Source organism: Stenella coeruleoalba (genome assembly GCF_951394435.1).
Source record: "Stenella coeruleoalba genome assembly, chromosome: 10".
Lineage (NCBI taxonomy): Eukaryota > Metazoa > Chordata > Mammalia > Artiodactyla > Delphinidae > Stenella > Stenella coeruleoalba.
The window spans coordinates 57,192,931-57,214,038 of record NC_137156.1 but is presented as its reverse complement, the minus strand read 5'-3'; the positions used below and the strand labels follow the sequence as shown (position 1 = coordinate 57,214,038).

General features: G+C 51.9%; 1 protein-coding gene across 1 annotated transcript in view; it reads right to left on the bottom strand.

Annotated features, from left to right (window-relative positions):
• Positions 1–39: 39 nt before the first annotated feature.
• Positions 40–21,108, bottom strand: part of DLEC1 (DLEC1 cilia and flagella associated protein) — a 99,617-nt gene continuing 78,548 nt past the window's right edge. Inside the window, 18 exon segments of the mRNA XM_079933777.1 lie at positions 40–245; positions 330–571; positions 574–825; positions 1,596–1,757; positions 2,710–2,928; positions 3,122–3,206; positions 3,401–3,495; positions 3,603–3,728; positions 3,849–3,959; positions 4,044–4,240; positions 6,616–6,686; positions 7,220–7,338; positions 8,532–8,683; positions 9,145–9,215; positions 9,990–10,181; positions 10,921–11,051; positions 12,029–12,139; positions 12,614–12,767. Coding sequence (XP_079789903.1) covers positions 128–245; positions 330–571; positions 574–825; positions 1,596–1,757; positions 2,710–2,928; positions 3,122–3,206; positions 3,401–3,495; positions 3,603–3,728; positions 3,849–3,959; positions 4,044–4,240; positions 6,616–6,686; positions 7,220–7,338; positions 8,532–8,683; positions 9,145–9,215; positions 9,990–10,181; positions 10,921–11,051; positions 12,029–12,139; positions 12,614–12,767 — 2,608 coding nt within the window. The 3' untranslated portion in view covers positions 40–127.

Genomic DNA, 21,108 nt, shown 5'->3' with positions numbered 1-21,108 from the left:
GGGGGGTCCCTCCATCCCAGGAGCTATTCAGAGGTCCTCCAGTAGGTGCCTTTGCCCAGTAAACCTGCTCCATAGCTCTGGGCCGTGTTTATTTCCAGTATTGGGGGTTGAGGGCAGAGGCTCAGAGCTAGTAGGGTGCTGCATATCTCTCGTCATACGAGCCTCGGCCCCGGAGCCGCAGGGTGCCGGATTTCTCACCGAGCACGCCTTCCACCACCAGCGTGGACTCGTACAGCTCACAGCTCCTGTGGGGAGCAGGGGCGGAGATGAGTTGGGGGCCCTGGGCCAGGGCTCCAGAGGCAGCGCCAGCAAGGCTGGGAGGGCCGTACCTGGCGGTGAAGGAAACCTGGAGGGGGACGGAGGTGGGGGGCGCGTTGACCGGTCGTGCCTCCAGCAGCCCGCTGCTTGGGGAGACCCTGAAGGCAACAGGATCCTTGTCTGGCTCCTGCTGGCCTGCGTGAGGGGAAGGGGACATGCAGGAGCGCAGCCAGCTCCACGCTCGGCCCCCTGCCCGCATCTTGGGGGTGCGCCTCTGCTCCTGCCCACCTCTGCAGGAATTCTCAGGTGGGCCCAACCCTGGGGAGCCAGCCTGCAGGGACAGGGCACGCAGGCCCCTTCTTGGGGGTCTCGGCCCAGCTGCACGGGGGAGCAGGGAGGAGGGCACGGCACACCTGTCAACACGGCCCAGTAGCTCCGGGAGCCGCTCAGGTTCATCAGGTAGACCTCCCGGACGCGGCCCTGGTTCACGAAGCAGGTCCCGAAGTCCACCCAGCTGGTGGAGAGCTGCAGCTCGGGCACGGCCACGACGGCCCGCAGGGGCACCACCTTGCGGGGGACAGAACCTTTAACTAGGTGGGGACTGGGTGACCTTACCCACTCCCACTGGGCTCTGACCCAGGGACACAGGGGCCCTGCCGACCCCAAGTACTGCAGCTTCTGAGGGACGTACAGGCAGCACCACAGCTGGTGGAAGGGGGCCAGCGCTGTCATCTAAAGCCGGGGAATGCTGGTGGGATTCTGGGCAGGAAAAGGGCCAGGAAGGCGCCATCTGCTCCCCTCTGACTCCCCTGCCACCCCTGCCCTGGATCCAGCTCTGTGGTTTCTGCTCCCTGGTCGGGCCGCCCTACTGCCTTCCTCTCCCCTCTCGTCTAGCCCTCTGCTCCCCTTGGGCCCTGGGCCATCTAACCTTTTCCCTTGGCCTCTCCAACTCAGGGCAGGAGGGGCTGTGGTGTGGAGCTGTCACAGTCCACAGAACCAGAACGAGGCCCGTGGTATTCTCACCTGGTGCTCGCAGTCCCGCACGAGCCCAGGAGGCGTCCCTCAGCTGCTCAGTCCCCACCCATCAGGCCATTCCCTCGGCCTGGTTTCCCTTCTCTCTCTGTTAAACAGCATGCAGGCTTCGCATGCCACCTCCTCCTCCAGGAAGCCTTCCCTGATTTTGCACCCTACAGCACCCCACCTCGCTCTGAGCTCCTAAGACAGGTAAGGATGGATGACCCTCATCTCTCCACGTGCCAGGCCTCTTCCAGGGGAGACAACTGGGGTTTGTCCTCCTCTGACCCCACCTGAACACATGAGGCAGGCCTGGGACTCACCTGAGTGGTCTGGTTGCTGTATTCCAGAAGCAGATTCTGAGTGAAGACCATCTTTTTCTCTCCACTCGCGCTCTGCTGAATGTCCACTCCAGACAACATCTGGTCAGCCGGGAGCTTCTGATAGGAGAGCAGCTCCAGGGAGAGGGAAAAGGACACATTCACCTGAGCAGATGTGGACAAGCCGTCACCTCAGACTGCTGGAGGTGGGCGGCAGCCTCCCCGCCCAGAGCTCCATCCTTCCCTCCTGCGGACCCTGCCTGGTGCATTCACTCCTCACCCTGTGCCCTGTTCCCCGCCCAACAGCTGTCAGTACCGGGGACAGGGCTGAGCGGCCCTCGGGAGCTGAGAGGCCGGAGGATTGGGCGGCTCCACTCGCGTGACCAGGGCTGCGGGCAGGCCCGTAGGCCCAAGTCAGGCCTGTGTCTTTGTTCTGGGGGCAGTGAGGAGCCCCTGCCGGGTTTTAAGCAGAGGATGTGCAGTCAGCTTTGCCTTCCTCAGGGGCCACCCTGGAGGCTGTGGGGAGGGGGCTGGGGGAGCATGAGTGGGTATCTGGGGTCCAGGGTGTAACTTGGGCCTAACAGGATGGGGCTTGTACACGGGGCTCCCCAACCCAGGTCTGTGGACCCAGATCCACAGATTCATCAAAGGCACCTGTTAGGGAAACGTGTTCCTGGGCCTCAGCCCAGATCTTCTCATCTCTGGCAGTGGGGCCTGGGGAACTGTGTTTCTGGTGTGCCTTATGTTTATGGAAAGATGGTGATGAAACCCTGCGTGAGGGCACACAAGAAGGGGGGTCTGTGCCGCGTGGAGGTGCTCACAGGACCAGGACACTGGTGGAGGGAACTCGCGAGTGTCCACACTGATAGGTCTGGGCGTTCCTGCGCGTGGAGGGCCTGTGCGGAGGGGTTTGCTGGACATGGTGCGTGTGATGGGTGTCCGCCCCTGAGCGCACAGCGCACGGCGGGGCCAAGCGTGTGGTTCGTGTGTGGACACCACTGTCTGTGTCTATGTCCCGACCTGGAGGGTGCTGCATGCGCAAACGTGAGAGGAGGGTGAGCCCCAGCCCAGGTGAGTGTGCCCACTGGAGGCAGGGACCACAGAAGCTCCCACTGACCAGCATGTTCTCCTGTGGGTAGAGTACCAGCTGCTTGCCGGCTGCTGCTGTCCCCTCCTTGCACTCCTGCTTCCAGCTGGGACCGGGAGCCCTGTGGCTGCGGCTCACTCCATCTTGAGAAACAGAGAAGGGCCTGGAGACCAGGAGCCGGAAGTAGTGTGGGATGTCCGTGGTGTTGGTCAGCTTCAGGTGGTGGGTGGTCACCAGCTCACTCAGCACCTGGGCGGCCACAGAGGTCGGGGAGGGGACTCAATTCTGCCCTCCGGAACCTCTGACTCGGGTGGGGGGTGGGGGGTCCCGGGGGAGGGGACCCGGACTGTCAGGCCTGTGCCCCACAGGGGGCCGCGGGAGACGTCTGAGGACCAGGTAGCTCGGGAGGGCCGGTTGGGGGGGGGGCGTGCAGCACACTCACCCCAGCACAGCGCTGCTCGGGGATGAGGTCGCTGGCCTGGTGCCAGAACACCATGCTGCCGCCGGAGTCCAGCTCCACGCTCAGCCTGCCAGCGACAGGCACGGTTGGGCTTCTGGGGCCCAGCTGACCCTGGCCGGCCTTTCCCTGGGCTCACCCGCCAGCTTCTCCCTCCCGTCCCCATCCTCTTGCTCCCAGGACCCTGTCTGGTCCCCAGCAGTGCCAGGGAAGGCTGACCCCCACAGCGGGCCGCAGGGAGGCCAGGCAGCCCAGCCGACTCACTGCGCGGGCCTCACGTAGCCTTGCAGGTGCAGCCTCACGGGTCCCACAGCCGAGCCCGGCAGGCGGCGCCTCCTCCCCGGAAGCTCCCTCTCCACCTGCCGAGCACAAGCCCGATCACGGGCGCCCGAGCTGAGCAGGCAGCGGGCGAGCTGCCCCAGGGAGAGGCAGTGGTGGGGGCCCTCCCCAGGCCAGGAGCGCTCACCTCGTCATCCAAGCTCATGGAGCCCAGGGCGGAGCCAGTACACTCCACCTTGTGCAGGACGTCGGGGCCCAGGACCACGGGTGTGAAGGAGATGCGGATGGTGCTGCTGCCCCCTGCGGGGACCACCTGGCAGACGCACACAGCAGCCTCAGCGCCGCCTGTCCCTCCCGGCCAGGGGGACACCCCCCGCCCCGCCCCCCCCGCCCCCCACCCCCGCCCAGAGCTCCTGGCCCCACCCCAACTCACCACCTGCTTGGGGCTGATGGAGAACGGCTCGTCAGAGGGCACCCCCTCACGTCCCTGCAGGGTGACCGAGATGATTTCCTGGGAGGCGCCGGCACTGGAGCCGCCCTCAGCCTGTGGTCCGGGAGTCGCTGAGGCTCACGCAGGCTCGAGGCCCACTGGCCACAGCCCGGCAGCCCTCCCGCCACCCCTGCTCACAGACTGGGCAGCTTCACGGCTGGACTTGGACACGTCAGAGGGACTTGGGGACCAGAAGGAGCTGCTGGTCTCAGGGCACAGGAGGCCGTTCCCAGCTCGGTCCCGCAGCGGGAAGGGTGGCCCATAGGACACCAGCAGCTCCAGCAGCCGGTCCTCCCTGGCCTCTGGAACGTAGGTCTCCCAGTCCAGGCGGATGTCTGGGGCAGACATGGGGGAGAGAGGCGAGGGATAAGGAAGGAGCAGACTCTTCCCTGGGCCCCCCCCCCCACTCCCTGCAGCCCCCGGAGGCTGCCGGGTCTCCCACACTCAGGGTGGAGGGGGCCTGGCTCCCCAATGTCACTTGCAGGCAATTCTTGTTTTAGGAGAGTCTACAGGCTTATGCCATCGGCTCCATCAGCCCTTGCCCTCTGGATCACAAGACCAGGTTTCATGTCCAGATGCAGAAATCCGGCTCCCTGTGTGCTCTCCCCACACCCTCCTTTCCTTCTGGCCTTTTTGCTGACCCCTGGGCCCTTCACTCCCCGTGTCCCCTGCCTCCTCCCCTCCTCCATCCTTTAGCGCCTGCCTGCTTTCACTTCCTTCCCCAGCCAGGCGAGTCTCTGGGGGCTGCCACTGGCAACTGTCTGGCCAGGATTCTCATCTCTCTCTTTGCCCCCATCTTTGTACCCACTGGGCAAAAACCTAACCCTGGGGGAACGGAACCGACCATCTAGGCCCCAGTGAGCAAGTCCCCCGCGTTCTAAACAACGTGCCACTCCCATAAATATGTCACCAACCTAAACTGTGCCCCCACTCTGCCCATCACTGTTTCCTGCTCAGCCGTCCCTGCCTACCTGCACCACAACACTGTCTTCCCTGGTCTCCTCTGGCACTCAGTGGGTGGTCCCACCTCACCTCCCAGAAAAAAGTCCTGCCCGGAGCCCCCCATCTATCTGCATCTACCCCATCCCTACACCCCTCTTCTCAGGGGCCAGATGTGTCCCATCTCCCCTCTCTCCTGGCTGCTTCCCCACAGCACTTAAACAAGCTTCCCTCTGCCAGACCTTTCCAGTACCACCTCTCCTCTCCACAGCAAGCTTGGAGGATAAACAACCCATGAGCGCCTCCGCCCACTCCCAGCTCACCTCGGATTCATGGCTCGCCCCTGGGGAATGAATGCCTGGCGAAGACATGCCCACGCAAGGTCCCTGAACTTGTAGTCCCTAGGGTTACTACCTGGTATCTGCCTCTTTCACGCACGGAATCACTCTCACCAAGGCCACCAGTGGCTTCCATACTCTCAAGTGCAGAGGACAATCTCACTTTCAGGTACGGAGAAATGTGCATGTGATGATGAGCCCCAAGGAAGCAACGGTAACCAGGAAAGTAGAAGAGAAATCCCAAATCAAACAAAGGGAAAACGGAAGTCACCAAAAGCAAAACGAAGAAAGTAGAAAAATAACAGTGAAATAAATCATAAAATAAGAAGAAATACATAGATTAGGTTTTCTAAAGCTCAGCGCTCGGCTGTTTACAAAGAAACACACATCAAAGTCATAAAAGGTGAAAACAGAGGGATGGGCAAAGACATACCAGGCAAATGCCAGTATACAACCAGCGGGAGCAATGCTGCTCTTCGGCGAGGTGGGATTTAAGCACTGAAGGGGCCAAAGAGGAAGGTTACAGGGTGATAAGAGGCCTCGTTAGCTGTCAAGTGCATCTAACAATACAGAAGCTAAAAACACAGCAAAACTACAAACGCCAGAAGAACTTGATTAAGATATGATTAGAGTGGTCCAATGCACCCCAAATGCACAGATCCAGTGGACAAAAACAAGCAAGGTCACAGAGTGGCCACTCTCTTCCACCAACAGGATGTTCTCTTGAGTCCCCGAGGAGCTTAAAAACTACAGTGCCCAGGCCCTGCCACTAGAGACTGTGGTTCACTTGGTCTGGGGTGGCCCAGCCTCAAGGTGCTTTAAATAATCCCCAGGAGACTCTGGTTCTCAGCTGGCCCTGGCTCTTCCTGTGGCCCATACGCTCCCTCAGGCCCAGCTGGGTCGCTCTCCTCCTGGCCTCAGCCTGATGGCCCTTGACACAGACCCCCAGCACTCTGGCCGCCCCCATAGTTGCACTCAGTGCACTCTACGCTGGCAGCCCATGGTCACGTCCGTCCTGCCCATCAGGCACAGCCCCTGCTGTCCTGTTGCCCCTGTATCCCCAGCTCCTTGCACAGCACCTGGCAAATAGCTCAGGGGCTGCTGGCTGAAGGGAAGAGAAAAGGTGTCCCCTACAAGTGCCTGTCCCTATGCAAAGTGAACCCAACCAGGGGAGGGCATCTGTGGCCCATGGACACTGGGAGACCCCAGGCAAGGGTAAGTCCTGTCTTCTCGGGTGGAAGTGGCTCTGACAACCCAAGACTGGCTTGGCCAGTCCTGACCTTGGCCCTTGGGGGCCTCCCTCCATACCCCAGCCCACTTGGCTCCAGGTCGTGGGCCATCAGCTTCCCCCACCCCAATCTTCCCTCCCAGCCTGGCCCACCACACGGCAGAGCCTGCAGCAAGAGCCCCGATTTCTCTCACGAGCATCTCACCATAGGGGCTGGAATTACTCAGGCGAAGGATCCGGGTGACTGTATCTCCTCCAGAGGCCTGGGTGCCGAACCTGGAGACAGGAGACGAGGGTCAGCAGGGCCACAGCCAGCACACACCCCGCAGGCCAGCTCTCCTGAGAGAGGAGGGCCGGGGCTCAGGCAGGCAGGAGGCCCCATAGCGGTCTGTCTTCGGCCCAGAGTAACCGAGCCCCAGGGCTGGAGGCCCTCCCCACGCGGTGCCCGGTGAACCATGACCCAGGACTGCTCACCGGTAAACCCCACCCACTCTGCAACCGCACTGACCAACCACACAGACCCCAACGCAGTTGGAGTGAGGGGTCCCAAGTCCGGCCCTGACCTCGGACCACAAGTGACTACTCGGTACTTCTGTCCCCGCAAAGCCCTCGGAGATGTGCAGATCACGGCTGTGCCCCCTGAGGCCTCTCTCCTCTGGGGTAGCCCTGGCTTGGGGCTTTCGAGCTGGGTGGCACCAAGTGGCCCTGGGCCAGCGGGACAGCAATGAGCTGGAGTGGGCAGCCCGGGGTGGAGGCCAGAGGGTTTCAAGGGTTAGAGCAGGAGGCGGGCGGGGGCGAGGCAGGGATACCTGACAACAGGCTCCTTCTGGATCTGGTTAGTGGTGTAGTGGGCGGTCCTGTGGAAGCTGATGGGGCAGCCCACCACCGCCATGTGCACCGGGATGACCGCTGGAGGCAGGTCTCCCACCTACAAACACAGCAGTCATGCGTTGCTCTCGTCACCGGCTCCTACCACAACCCCTGGCTCCCCATCCCCTCCGAGGCCCTCCCTCCTCCAGCCAGCCCAGGGTCCCCAAAGCTTGGTCGCAACTGGGCGGGGACTCACTCCCCCCTGTCTGACGCTCACCCCAGACCCCCCTTCCCTGTCCTGCTCTCCCACCCAGCCCTGCATGCGACTGCACGGATCTCCCAGCTTGAGGGTCTTTGGCCTCTTATGGCCCCTTTGATTAAATTTCTTTATCTTTTAAATGGAAATAACTTTATTATTTTTCTCTGCTAATAAAAAGCGATAAATGTCTTTTTTTAATTTAAAATAGAATGTATTTCACCCATGATCCTACCCCGCCCCCCCAGCATGACTCACTGTTAACATTTCAGTGTACCACTGTCTAGACAGACTTGTGTGCATAAAACACAGATATAAATGAGGAGCATTCTGGGCATGCTTTGTTTTGGTAATGTCTTTTCTCTTTACAACATATGATAATTTTACTAATGAAGGTTTACAGCATCATTTAACGGGCTCCGGAATTCCACTGCGTGGATGTAGCCTAATGTTTTCATTCGATCTTCTCCTGATGGACATGGATGTTTACACCGTTTGCTTTTTTCTCCCCCCTCTATTACAAACAACGCTGAGAAGAAAAGGAAGCCTGGTGTGAATTTATTTGTTCCCTGTGTCCACTTCTTTCCTTGGGGCAACCTTAACTGTGTGTCCCCAGCGCCCTGCAGAAGTGCCTCTGAAGGGCGGCACACGTTTCCCAGCTGGCCTCGCCGTGCACGTGAGTACCTTTCCCCTGCACCTTCACTGACAACTTTTGAACCTTGCTAATCTCACAAAGACTAGTATTTCAGTGGTTTAACCCTCACTTCTTTGGTTTCCAGTGCTGGTGACATGTTTCACGTTCACTGGCCGTCTCTCTTTGTCATTCTTGAGTTGCCTATTCAAACCCTTTGCCTATTTGGGATGCTTTTCCCCCCTTATTGTTAAGAAACGCTTTGTATATTAAGGTGATCAACTCTTTGTCATTGGGCACAGCACAATTTAAAGCAAATATCTACCATAACTAACCCATCCAATTTACTAAATAGTTCAAGAAAATCTTCTGTGCAATAACTCAGTAGCCTAGGATTGGGGACACGTTTACTTTGTTTACTTACTGTGCAGATGAGGCTGTCCCAGTACTCGCCCCACATGTTCGCACAGGCTGTGAGGTCAATGCCAAGCTGTTGGTGGGCCCCCAGCACGCCCTGGGAGAGGTGGGGAAAGAAGGCAGCTCCTTTCCCATGGGACAGCATGCTTTCCATAAACTCTGCAGGAGAACCAGGAATGGGGATTCAGGCCCCAGGGCAGGAAAGAGGTCCAAACCCTCAAGGGTCAGCAAAGCACTGAACCAGACCAGCCAACCTACAGCCTCTCCTTGGTCTGGCTAAACAGACCCTCCTCCTGGGAGCCTGGGGCCCAGCATCCAGCTTCTCTCACCTCCCACAAGGGCCGAGCCTCAGCCCTCCCTTCTGAGCCACCACCCCTCCCGAATCGAAGCCAGGCCCTGTGCACAAGCCATACGCCCTGGCAAGGGCATGGCCTCGTTTAAAAGGGGGGGCGCTGTCAGGTGGAGGGCCACGGCCATCTCAGGGACCTTGCTAGAAAAGACGCTGCGAAGTGGTCTCTGGTCAGGTCCCCTCCTGCAGCAACTGGCCCACCTCCTTGGAAGGCCACGCAAAACGCCACTCTGGCCAGGCCTGGGCTCAGCACATGCCCTGGGACTCTTACCCAGCTGCTCTCGCTTGGCCAAGAGCTCCCGCATCCGAGCCATCTTCAGCAGGGCAGGAGGCATGTCAGGGCTTGACAAGACGGGACATGGAAATCACATCAAGCCACCCGGGCCCTTCCCCAGACCTGAGCCACCTCCCCCGGCAACCAGCATCCCCCCAGGTGCCCAGCGGAGGAAGGTGGCCCTGCCTGCTCCTCCCAGGGGAGAGCTGGTCAGGCCTCCTCTTCACCTCTGTCTGTGGTCTTTGCTCGCGCTGCACCCCTACCACCCAAAGCATCCCAGCTGCAGGCCGCCTGCCAGCCCCAGGGATTGCCTCCCAACAAACTCAGGAGGGCTCCAGGGCAGGGACCCTGATCCCCAGGCTCTGCACCTTGGTGACCCCTGGATGCAAACCCAGCCCAGACTCCCCAACCCTCATCCAGCCTTCTGCAAAAGGCCGTTTCCACTCTTTGCTGCTGACATCTGTCCTGCATTGAACACATGCTAACTTTCTGCAATGGGCAAGTTAATGGCTCAGGAGCTGTTCCTGGTGCCCTGCAACACCAGCAGTCGGTGGTTTTGAAGCTCCCACTCCCACCCCCACCTTAGGAGCTTTGGTGGCGAGGTGTCTGCAGCGGGGCGCTGGTAAACTTAGCCAACCTCTCGGTGTAAATACTCTCACTGCAGTTGATTCCGAGCTACAGCTTTGCAGTGTGCCTCACTGTATCTCTGCGCACAGTTCCCTCCACCTACAATAACTTCTCCCTCGTCCGCGGGCCCCAGTACCACCTGGCCTGTCCGAAGCCCTCCACCTCAGCAGGCCACATCCTCCCCAGAAGCCGCCTCTGAAAGAAACCAGACTTACAGGCTGGGTTTTTGGCGCAGGCTGTTTGCAGGGCTCCCAAAGTACTCAAACTTGAGGGTAAAAGGGGTCTGTATCGGGGAACAGTTGGTCAGGATGAGCTGGCGATTCACGCGGGTCCGCAGCGGCACTGCTGAGCCGAAGTCCAGGTGGAGCCTCTCCGGGTGGCCTGGCCACAGCTCTGCACTGGCAACACTGTCCAGAGCCCACGAGCACCCGGTTACACGCCACCCTTGCCCCTGCCCAGCGAACCACCTGGGGTGGGGGCGCCAGAGCTGCCCGGAAACCAGGCTGCATCCTCCAAGCCCTCATTAAGCTGCCACCCCAGGGCTTCCCTGATGGTACAGTGGTTGAGAATCTGCCTGCCAATGCAGGGGACACAGGTTCGGGCCCTGGTCTGGGAAGATCCCACATGCCACAGAGCAGCTGGGCCCGTGAGCCACAATTACTGAGCCTGTGCGTGCGATGAAGAGTGGCCCCCGCTTGCCACAACTAGACAAAGCCCTTGCACAGAAACGAAGACCCAACACAGCCATAAATAAATAAATAAAAAAAAAGAAAAAAAAAAAAGCTGCCACCCCACAGAGACTCCCATCTCGCCCACCTGTGATGCCAAGAGAGGCCTCAAACTCCCCAGGCTCTCCCTGTCTGGGGCAGACCGGCCTGTCTCCCGGTCGCCAGGCCTCGTGTGGGAAAGCCCAAGGTACCCACAGCCCCGTCCCCTGCCGTCTCCCCGCCTGAACACCACGCCTCTGGTGTGTGGGGAAAGACCACAGAGAAGGCGGTGATGGGCTAGGCGGGGCTGTCCCCAGAGAGTCTGTGAGGGGCCTTTTCCCGGCCGCGGGAATCACGGGGAGGAGGCTGGTACCACCTCAAGGCCAGTCCTTTTAACGGCTGCCTCAGCCCCCAGGCCTCGGGCCTGCCCTGGGCTCACCTGCTGTCGCTGTCCTCTGTAGAGATGGCGATGGCCACCTGCAGTCCCCGGGGTTTCCCGGAAATGCCCAGAACCAGTGGCTCCTTCACGCCCAACACGTTACAAGGGAGGGCCAGGTCCATCAACTCGTCCTATAAGGAAGCGCACCGGGGGTGCATCACTCAGGTAAAGCCCAGGGCTTGGGCTCAGCAGAGGGGCCTCAGATGGGCTCCCGCAGCGCAGGAGGCTGCTTGGGGGCGGGGGCGCTCAACCCAAAGGTCTTGTCCAGGCTCATCTCTGTGGAAGGGCTCCCAGACCCTTCAGTGGGTCACTATGCCCAGACCCGGCCTGTCAGCCCACCCCTGCCCCCCACCGGAGGCCTGGCCCCTTCCTCAGGGCTCCTGGCTGTGAGTCGGCCCCAAATACCTGGGCAGCCCCACGTGAGGGAGACCCCTCCAAGCGGACCTCTGGAGAAGCCGCACATTTATCCTGATGAAGCTGCTACCATAGAAATCAAGCCCTTTCTGCGTGAGGTCTGCTCTGTGCCAGGCTGGGCCCGGCCGTCACCCTCGAGCTCAGACTCAGCTGTGTAAGAAAGCCCACCGGCCACATGTTCGCCAGAGAGGACTGGGACCTGGGGCTGCTAGTCCCTGCGAGGAAGAAGTTTCCTTCCCCACAAGAACCACAAACAGAGAGCCGGCAACCACCCAAGTACTGAGCACATTCGGCCCAATGGCCTTCCTGTGGGCTGCACCCAGGAGAAGCTGTGTCCTTCTTGGGAGGAACCTGGGTGCCGCTCAGACTCCCCTGCAGCACCCAACACAGGGCCCGCCGTGGGCAGCAGCTCTGTTCAGCATCTCCAGGCAGCTGGAAAGCTGGGCCCACCTGCTCCAAAGAGAATGGCCTGGCGAGGGCTAAAGGTGGTGCCCAAGGGTGTCAGGGCACATCCAGGCCCTGTGTCCCTAGACAGCAGGCCCAGTGGGAGTGGGGACCCCAGACCCAAATGCAAGAAGTCTCGTCCCCACTGACGCGGCCCAGGAGAGGGGTCTGGGGTGGACCTCCTGGCCGGCACAGAGGCAGGCAGCTGGGGGAGCTTCCTGGGCATGCAGGCCCCTGAGCCCTCACTCGCCTGGGTATGAGCAGTCAACTCTAGGCTGAACTGGCGCTCCTCACGGGGGCCCAGCGTGCCACGTCTCGGGGAGACTTTTGCTGTGCAGAAGCTTGCTTGGAGCCCCAGGAGCTGGCAGACACATGGGTGGGGTCACGTGCTGGGCTTCCAGGATGGACCCGGGGTCCAGACAGAGGGCTCAGCACCACCGCATACTCTGGGGAGGCTGGCGGACTGGGGGCCCCCAGCAAGACCAGCAGGGTGGGGTGCTCCTGAGTGGGGATAAACCACAGGTCCCTCTCCTCTCCTCTCCCACCACAGATGAACCTCATCCCTGTCAGGGGTTCTCTGGACTAAATCCACCCTGGGAGGCCCAGGGTGATGGGGAACAGGGACAGCTGGCTCTGATGCACAGGGACGTGGCCCCATCTGCCGTGGCACGTGGGGCAGGCAGCAGAGTCAGCTCCAGGGGCAATAATCTGTTCTGGGCAGCTCCAGGGGCAATAATCTGTTCTGGGAGGTGTCTGGGGGACAATGTCCCCCTCCACACAGGCCTCTGGGGCTGAGGGTTGCAGGCCTAGGGCCCGACAGTGTGGGCTCACCCACCTTGCCCCAGTGGAACTGGGTGGGCAGGAGTGTGCCATTGATGAGTGTGACAGGCGTCTTGGTGGGCACGCCCACGTAGAGGTTGGTGACCTCCACCTGGCTGCTCTGCAGGTACACGTAGGGCTCCTGCACCTCGGCATACACAGGCAGGTGGCTGGAACACAAGGAAATAAAAGGCATACTCAACAGAAAGGAAGAATTAAAACCCCTCCCTATGTGCAGATGACACGATGGTCCACGTAGAAAATCCCAGGGAATCAATTTTTTTTTTAAATCTTAGAACTAATGAGTGAGTCAGCAAAGTGACAGGGTAAAAATCAACACATAAAAATCAATCACTTTTTTTTTCTTTTTGGCTGTGACAGGAGGCCTGTGGGATTTTTAGTTCCCTGACCAGGGATCAAACCCGGGCCCTCAGCAGTAACGCACAGAGTCCTAACCACTGGACCGCCAGGGAACTCCAAAATCAATCACATTTTTACAGGCTAACAAAGAATGTGTAGAAACAGAAGTTAAAAAATATAATACCATTTATAATTGCTCGAAAAATTGAAATACTTTGGTAAGTATCTAATAAAACACATATAGAATTTGTGTGCTGAAAACTACAAAAACACCAATGAAAGAAATCAAAGATGACTATAAATAGAGAGGCATAAATCATGTTCATGCATTTAAAAACTCAACACACGTCAATTCTTCCCAAATTGATCTATGAAGTTTAACACAATTGTTATCAAACTCTTAGCCAGGATTTTTGTAGATATAGACAAGCTTATTATAACATTTATATAGAAAGATAAAGGACACAGACTAAAACAATTTTTAAAAAGAATAAAGTGGGAAATTACTGGATGTTAAGACTTACTATACAGCTACAGCAATCAAGTTAGTGTGTTACTGGTGGAGGGATGTATACAACAGATCAATGGAACAATGTAGAAAACCTAGAAACAGACCCACACAAATATGTCTGAGGGTATTTTTTTCCTTATATAAGGAACGGGGATAACATGCATTTTGCTTTTAACTTTTTATTTTGAAATACTGTAGATTCACATGCAGCTGTAACCAAAAAAAATACAAAGGGATCCAATATACTCTTCACCCAATTTCCCAATAGTAACATCTCACCTAACTAGAGCACAATGTCACAAGCAGGAGACCAAGACGGATACAATCCAGCAATCTTATTCAGACCCCATCAGGTTTACATGGACTCGTTTGTATGTATTTACTTCTACGCAATTTTATCACATGCAGATACGCATGACACCACCACAGTCAAGACACAGAACGGTTCCATTACAAGGATGTCTCATGCTATCTTCTTTTTTTTTAACCTCCTCCCCACCCCCATTTTTTTTTTTTTTTTGGCCATAAATTTCTGAGTGCTGTTCACTTTGTTCAATAATTAAGGATTTTTCCAAAAGAGAAAAAAACCTTTACCATCTTGGCCAGCTTGGCAATCTTCAAGAATATCAAGGAAGAAAAGACTTGTCCCCATAAAGAGCTGTAAAATACATTTGAAAATGAGGTTTAATTGCAGTTATCATGCTATCTTTTTATAGCCACAGAACGAGACTGAGATAGGTCATAGATTCAAAAGCCAAACAAAAGATAGAGATTGGCAAAATGTATTTAAAAAAATGATCCCACTGTATACTGTCTGCAAGAGACACCTTAGATTCAAAGACACAAATATGCCGAAAGAAAAAGGATGGAAAAATATACTGCAAACAGTACCCAAAAGAGAGCTATTGTAGCTATTTTAATGTGAGATGAAATAGACTTTAGGACAAAAATTGTTACTAGAGACAAAGAAGGGTATTTTATAATTATAAAAAGATCAATCCATCAGGAAGACATCACAATTATAAATACACATGTCTAACAACAGTGTTACAAAATACATGAAGCAAAAAACGACAGGACTGAAGGGAGAAACTGACAATTCCAAAATAATGATTAGAGATTTCAATACCTCATTTTAAATAGTGGACAGAACAACTAAGCAGAAGATGAACAGGAAATAGAAGACTTAACACTATAAACCAAACAGACCTCTATATAACACTCTATCCAACGACAGCAAAATGTTTCCTATGGGTACATGGAATATTCTCTAGAACAGACCATAAGATAGCTCATACAACAAGCCTCAGATTTAAAAGGCTGAAATTATACAAAGTATGTTCTCCAACAACAAGAGAATCAAATTAAAAATCAACAACAGAAAATAATTTGGGAAACAAAAATACATGTAAATTAAACAACACACTCCTAAATAAACAATAGGTCAAATAAGAAATAAAATTTTTGGTTGAATATGCAAAAATTAGTGAAAAACACCACATTAATTTTAAAAAGGACAAAAATGGCATGATTATTTCAAAAGACACAGAAAAAACATTCAATGAAACATTCAATGAAACGTTCTTTCATGAGAAAAACAATCAGCAAACTAGGAATAGAAGGGAACTTCCACAACCTGATAAAGGACATCTACAAAAAGCCTACAGCTAATATACTTAAAGGTGAAAGATAATGTTTTCCTTTTAAGATCAGAAACAAGGCAAGGACATCCAACCTTGCCACTTTCATTCAACACTGTACTGGAGTATCATTAGGTCCATTAGGCAGGAAATAGAAAGGAAAGGCATCCAGATTGGAAAGGAAGATGTAGGGACTTACCTCATGGCTCAGTGGTTAAGAATCTGCCTGCCAATGCAGGGGACATGGGTTCGAGCCCTGGTCCGGGAAGATCCCACATGCCACACAGCAACTAAGCCCATGCACCACAACTACTGAGCCTGTGCTCTAGAGTCCGCGAGCCACAACTGCTGAGCCTGCACACCACAACTACTGAAGCCCATGCGCCCTAGAGCCCATGCTCCACAACAAGAGAAGCCACCGCAATGAGAAGCCCACGCACCACAACGAAGAGTAGCCCCCGCTCGCCACAACTAGAGAAAGCCCATGCACAGCAACGAACACCCAACACAGCCAAAAATAAATAAATAAATAAAAATTTTAAAGGAAAAAAACGGAAAGGAAGATGGAAAATATTCTCTAAATGCAGACGACATGATCTTCTATTTAGAAAACTATTAGAAGTAATGTGTTCAGCAAGGTTGTAGGATACAAGGTCAATATACAAAAAACTATTTGTATTTCTACACATTAACAATGAATAATAATAAAATGTGATTAAGAAAAGTCCATTTCCAAAAGCATCAAAAATGATACAATACTTAGGAATAACTTTAACAAAAAAAGTACAAGACTTGTACACTGAAAACCTCACTGAAAGAAATGAAAAGACCTAAATAAATGGAAAGACATTTCATGTTCAAGAATGGGAAGACTTAATATTGTCAGGATGGCAATACTCCCCAAACTGATCGGCAGATTCAACACACTCCCTATTAAAATCCCAGCTGCCTCTTTGCAGAAAGAGATAAACTGGTCCTAAAATTCATACAGAAATTCAAAGAACCCAGAATAGCCAAAACAATCTTGAGAAAGAAAAACAAAGTTGGAGAATTCATACTTCCTGATTTCAAAACTTACTATAAAGCCACATTAATCAAAACAATGTTGATATGGCATAAGAACAGACCTATAGATCAATGGAACAGAACTGACAGTCCATAAATAAACCCTCATGTTTACAGTCAACTGATTTTTGACAAAGGGTGCCAAGACAATTCAATGGATAAAGAAAAGTCTTTTTAAGAAACCCTACTGAGACAACTGATTATCTAGTTGGAAAAGAATGAACCTGGATTCTTTTCTCACACCATACACAAAAACTAACTCAAAACGGATCAGAGACCTAAGAATAAGAACTAAAACTATAAAACTCTCAGAAGAAAACATGTGAGTAAATATTTGTGACATTAGGCAATGGTTTCTTAGATATAACACCAAAAGCGCGAGCAACAAAAGAGAAAAATACATAAACTGGAATTCACCAAAATTTAAAACTTTTGTGCTTCAAAGTATACATACCATCAAGAAAGTAAAAGGACAACTCTCAGAGTGGGAGAAAATATTTGAAAATCATATACCTAATAATAGACATGTATCTAGAATATATATAAAGAACAACACTTCCATCTCAAAAAAAAAAGGAACACTTGCATCTCAATAATAAAAAGACAAATAACCTTATTTTTTTTAAATGGGCACAGAATTCAAGAGCTAGTTCTCCAAAGAGGATCTACAGATAACCAAGAAGCATATGAAAGATGCTAAACATCATTTGCCATCAGGAAAACTCAAATCCTCAGTGAAATATCACTTCACACACACCAGGATGAGTACCACTGAACGATAGATTGTAACAAGTGTTGTTGAGGAAGAGGAGAAATAGGAGAGCAGGGTGGAGAAGGATGGAGAGTGGGTCTCAACTGGCAACTATTATATTTGCCCCATATATCATTATTATAATAAGATACACTATGTTAACATTATGCATAATTTGTGAAAATTTTAAAATAAAATAAATATAATGCTATCCCAATGCATTATATTGGGATAATTAAAAAATTAAAAGAAAGGCTGTAATCAGATTAACTGATAAAACAGAGGAGAACAAAACTATTACTTAAGACCCCTGGAGAAGGCCAAGCAGAGATTCCGTAACAGTGGAGTGAGAGGCATCACAAGGCAGAGTGGGCTGTGGGGAAAGAGCAGGGGAGGTAACTAAAGGAGCACTGGGAGATTATCCTGGAGGGTTCAGCTATACTGGCTCCCAGAGCTCAGGCATCACACAGAAGACTGGTAAATCCTGCAAGAGGATTTACCCCACCCGCAGTGAAGAATGTGGGCGTGGCCCTGAAGAGAGGTCACAGCAGATCCTGCAGGAACACTGGGCTTCTCAACTGTCTCTGAGGGAAAACGACCAAAAAGATCCTATTTATGAAGGAAGGAAGGGACTGATTCGTGTAGCTGGCCAGTGTGGGTTTCCTCGACTGTTTGTCTTGGGCTGTTTTCCCCAAAGGCCCCTTCCCTTTACGGGATTCAGGAAGCTGTCTGCTCTGAGGGTACTCACACACACTCACACACACTCAGTCCTGGGAGGAGGACTCCATCCACACCTACACCCACATACTTAGAGGAAACTGACACCACCGGCTCCTTATGCAAATCAACTTCCTCCTTCAGAACAGGAATGGGCAGCCAAGGATTATTAGATGTAGAAAGAAACCCAAAAAGCGAAGAAAGATTCCAAACCAGAATCTGAGGAAACTAAAATTAGTTTCCTCAGGGTAATCTGAGAGGCTGTTGCATCCATAAGCCAATAACAGATGACTACAGAAAAGGAACAATTCACACACACACACAAAAAAGCTTGAAATTGAAAAGCATGATTGCCAAAACAAGGGTATCCACCAGAGACTTAATTAGTGACCTGCAGGGCCAAGGGCATATCCCTGAGCGAGGAGAAAAACCCCAAGAGATGGAAAATATGAGGAAAATGGTTAAACTCATGCAGTATAGATCCAGCAGGTTTGTGGTGGACTGTGGTAGCTATTGTTTTTACTGTCCAGCAAGCTTTCCCACCTGCCTCTTCTAGAGCTGGATCCTTGCCCCCTGCCACGGGGAGGTAGGGCCTGTGAGGGGAGGTGACCAAAGAGATCCATTCAGACTGTATCTCTGGAGAAAGCTGATTTCATTTTTCACAGAGGTTATTAAGCTGGGAGTGTGTGAGCCTGGAACTCTAAGTGGCCCCCTTCCCTGGGGCATTGTGGCCAAGGGCCCCTGCCAATGGGGGAGAGAAAGGCCAACAAAGAGAGAGAAGCAGAGTTGAAGGATGGGGTGGGTGCAGGAGAGGGAAGGAGGGCGGACAATGAGAGAGAAGTAGAAGACCAGACAAAGGAAGAGGCTGGAGCCCTGGATTCAGTAGGGCAGGAATGCCCGGGTACATGAGCCAATGGTTCCCCCTTTTTGCCTAAATTGATGTGTTTCCCTCACTTGCAACTGTAAACATTCTGATTAATACAAGGTCCTTTAAGAAGAAAGAACAGAGGTAAGAAAAGAAAGGAAATAAGCAGAGACTGAATAAAAGGTATTCATTCTGCCTGAGGAGAAGACAGACTTAACCCTCTTATTTAAGGACCATGAAGAACCATGCAATTACCGGTGGCTTTGAAAAGACTCATACTTAGACCCATAACGTTAGCTGTAGAAGAGCACATTTGAATGAGACATTGCTGGTACTTTCCCCCTGTTGCTGATCCAAGTACCCAGAGTCTGAGAATATCTGTCACTGTGACAGTCTGGGGTGATGGGCGTCTCATACCCTGGAGGTGCAAGTATAAAATGGCCCATTCTCTTTGGAGGATAATTCAAGTAGTCATGAAGATTTAAAGTGAGCAGTGAAAGTTTTTATAACAAAATACGTGCAGAAATGACTACAAAACAAATATACAGTTTAAATAGCTATACAGTTTAAAGAATAATAATAAAAAGAACAACTGTGTACCACCCCCGCCTAGCTTAAGAAACAAAATGTTACCATCAGTCAACTTAAGAAAATGAATATTATGCTTCAAAATAGTTTGAGAAGGGTTGGGGGGAGAAATGGATGAGGCTTGTGGATGAAGCAGTATTTGTCGTGATTTGATAATTACTGAAAGTAGATGATGGATACACAGGGGTTCATTATACTATACTATTTTTATATACGTAAGAAATTTTCCATGAGAAAGGAAGGAAGGAAGGAAAGGAGGGAGTGAGGGAGGGAATATCACTAATAACCTTCGAAATCTCCAGTGTGTTCCTCCCAGAATACAATGGTATTTGCTCATTTAAAAATGCCATGTATACACTCAACTAATATTTGACAAGAGCACAAGAATACCCTAAACAGGGACTTCCCCGGTGGCGCAGTGGTTAAGAATCTGCCTGCCAATGCAGGGTACACGGGTTCGAGCCCTGGTCCGGGAAGATCCCACATGCCATGGAGCAACTAAGCCTGTGTGCCACAACTACTGAGCCTGTGCTCTAGAGCCCATGAGCCACAACTACTGAGCCCACATGCCTAGAGCCTGTGCTCCGCAACAAGAGAAGCCACTGCAATAAGAAGCCCGCGTACTGCAACAAAGAGTAGCCCCCGCACGCCACAACTAGAGAAAGCCTGCACGCAGCAACGAAGACCCAACGCAACCAAAAATAAATAAATAAATAAATTTGTTAAAAAATTAAAAAAAAAGAATACCCTAAACAGACATTTCTCCAAAGAAGACATACAGATGGCCAATGGGCACATGAAAAGATGCTCAACATCACTAATTATTAGAGAAATGCTAATGAGAACTACAATGAGGTATCACCTCATATCAGTCAGAATGACCGTCATCAAAAAGTCTACAAATAATAAATGCTAGAAAGGTTGTGGAGAAAAGGGAACCTTCCTACACTGTTGGTAGGAATGTAAATTGGTTCAACCGTTTTGGAGAACTGTACAGAGCTTCCTTAAAAAAATAAAAATAGCATTAAAATAACAATCTCATTCCTGGGCATATATCCAGAGAAAAATCATAATTCAAAAAGATACATGCACCCTGATGTTCACTGCAGTGCTATTTACAATAGCCAAGTCATGGAAGCAACCAAAATGTACATCAACAGATGAATGGATAAAGAAGATGTGGTACATATACACAATGAAATAATACTCAGTCATAAAAAAGTGAATGAAACAATGCCATTTGCAGCAACATGAATGGCCCTAGAGATTTCTTTTTTTTTTTTCATTTTTGGCTGCGCTGCACTGCTTGTGGGATATTAGTTCCCCAACCAGGGGCTGAACCCGGGCCCCAGCAGTGAAAGCGCCAAGTCCCAACCACTGGACTGCCAGGGAATTCCCAAGATTATCATATTAAGTGAAGTAAGTCAGACAGAGAAAGACAAATATCATATGATATCACTTATATGTGGAATCTAAAAAAAAGGATACAAATAAAGTTATTTACAAAGCAGACACAGACTCACAGACATAGAAAACAAACTTATGGTTACCAAAGGGGATAGTGGCGCAGGGGTGGAGAGAGATAAATTAGGAGTTTGGGATTAACATATACACACTACTATATATAAAACAGGTAAACAACAAGAACCTACTGTACAGCACAGGAAACTATAGGCAATAACTTGTAATAACATATAATGGAAAAGAATCTGAAAAAGAATATATTATGTGTATGTATAACTGAATCACTTTGCTGTGCACTTGAAACTAACACAACATTGTAAATTAACTATACTTCAATTTTTAAAAAATGAACACCTGGGAAAATGTCCTGGGAAAGGACAGTCTCTTCAACAAATGGTTTTGGGAAAACTGGGTAACCACATGTAGAAAAATGAAATTGAACCCCTATCGTACACCACTCACAAAAATTACTTTGAAATGGCTCGAAGACATAAACATAAGATCTGATACTATAAAACACCTAGAAGAAAACACAGGGAAGAAGTTCCTC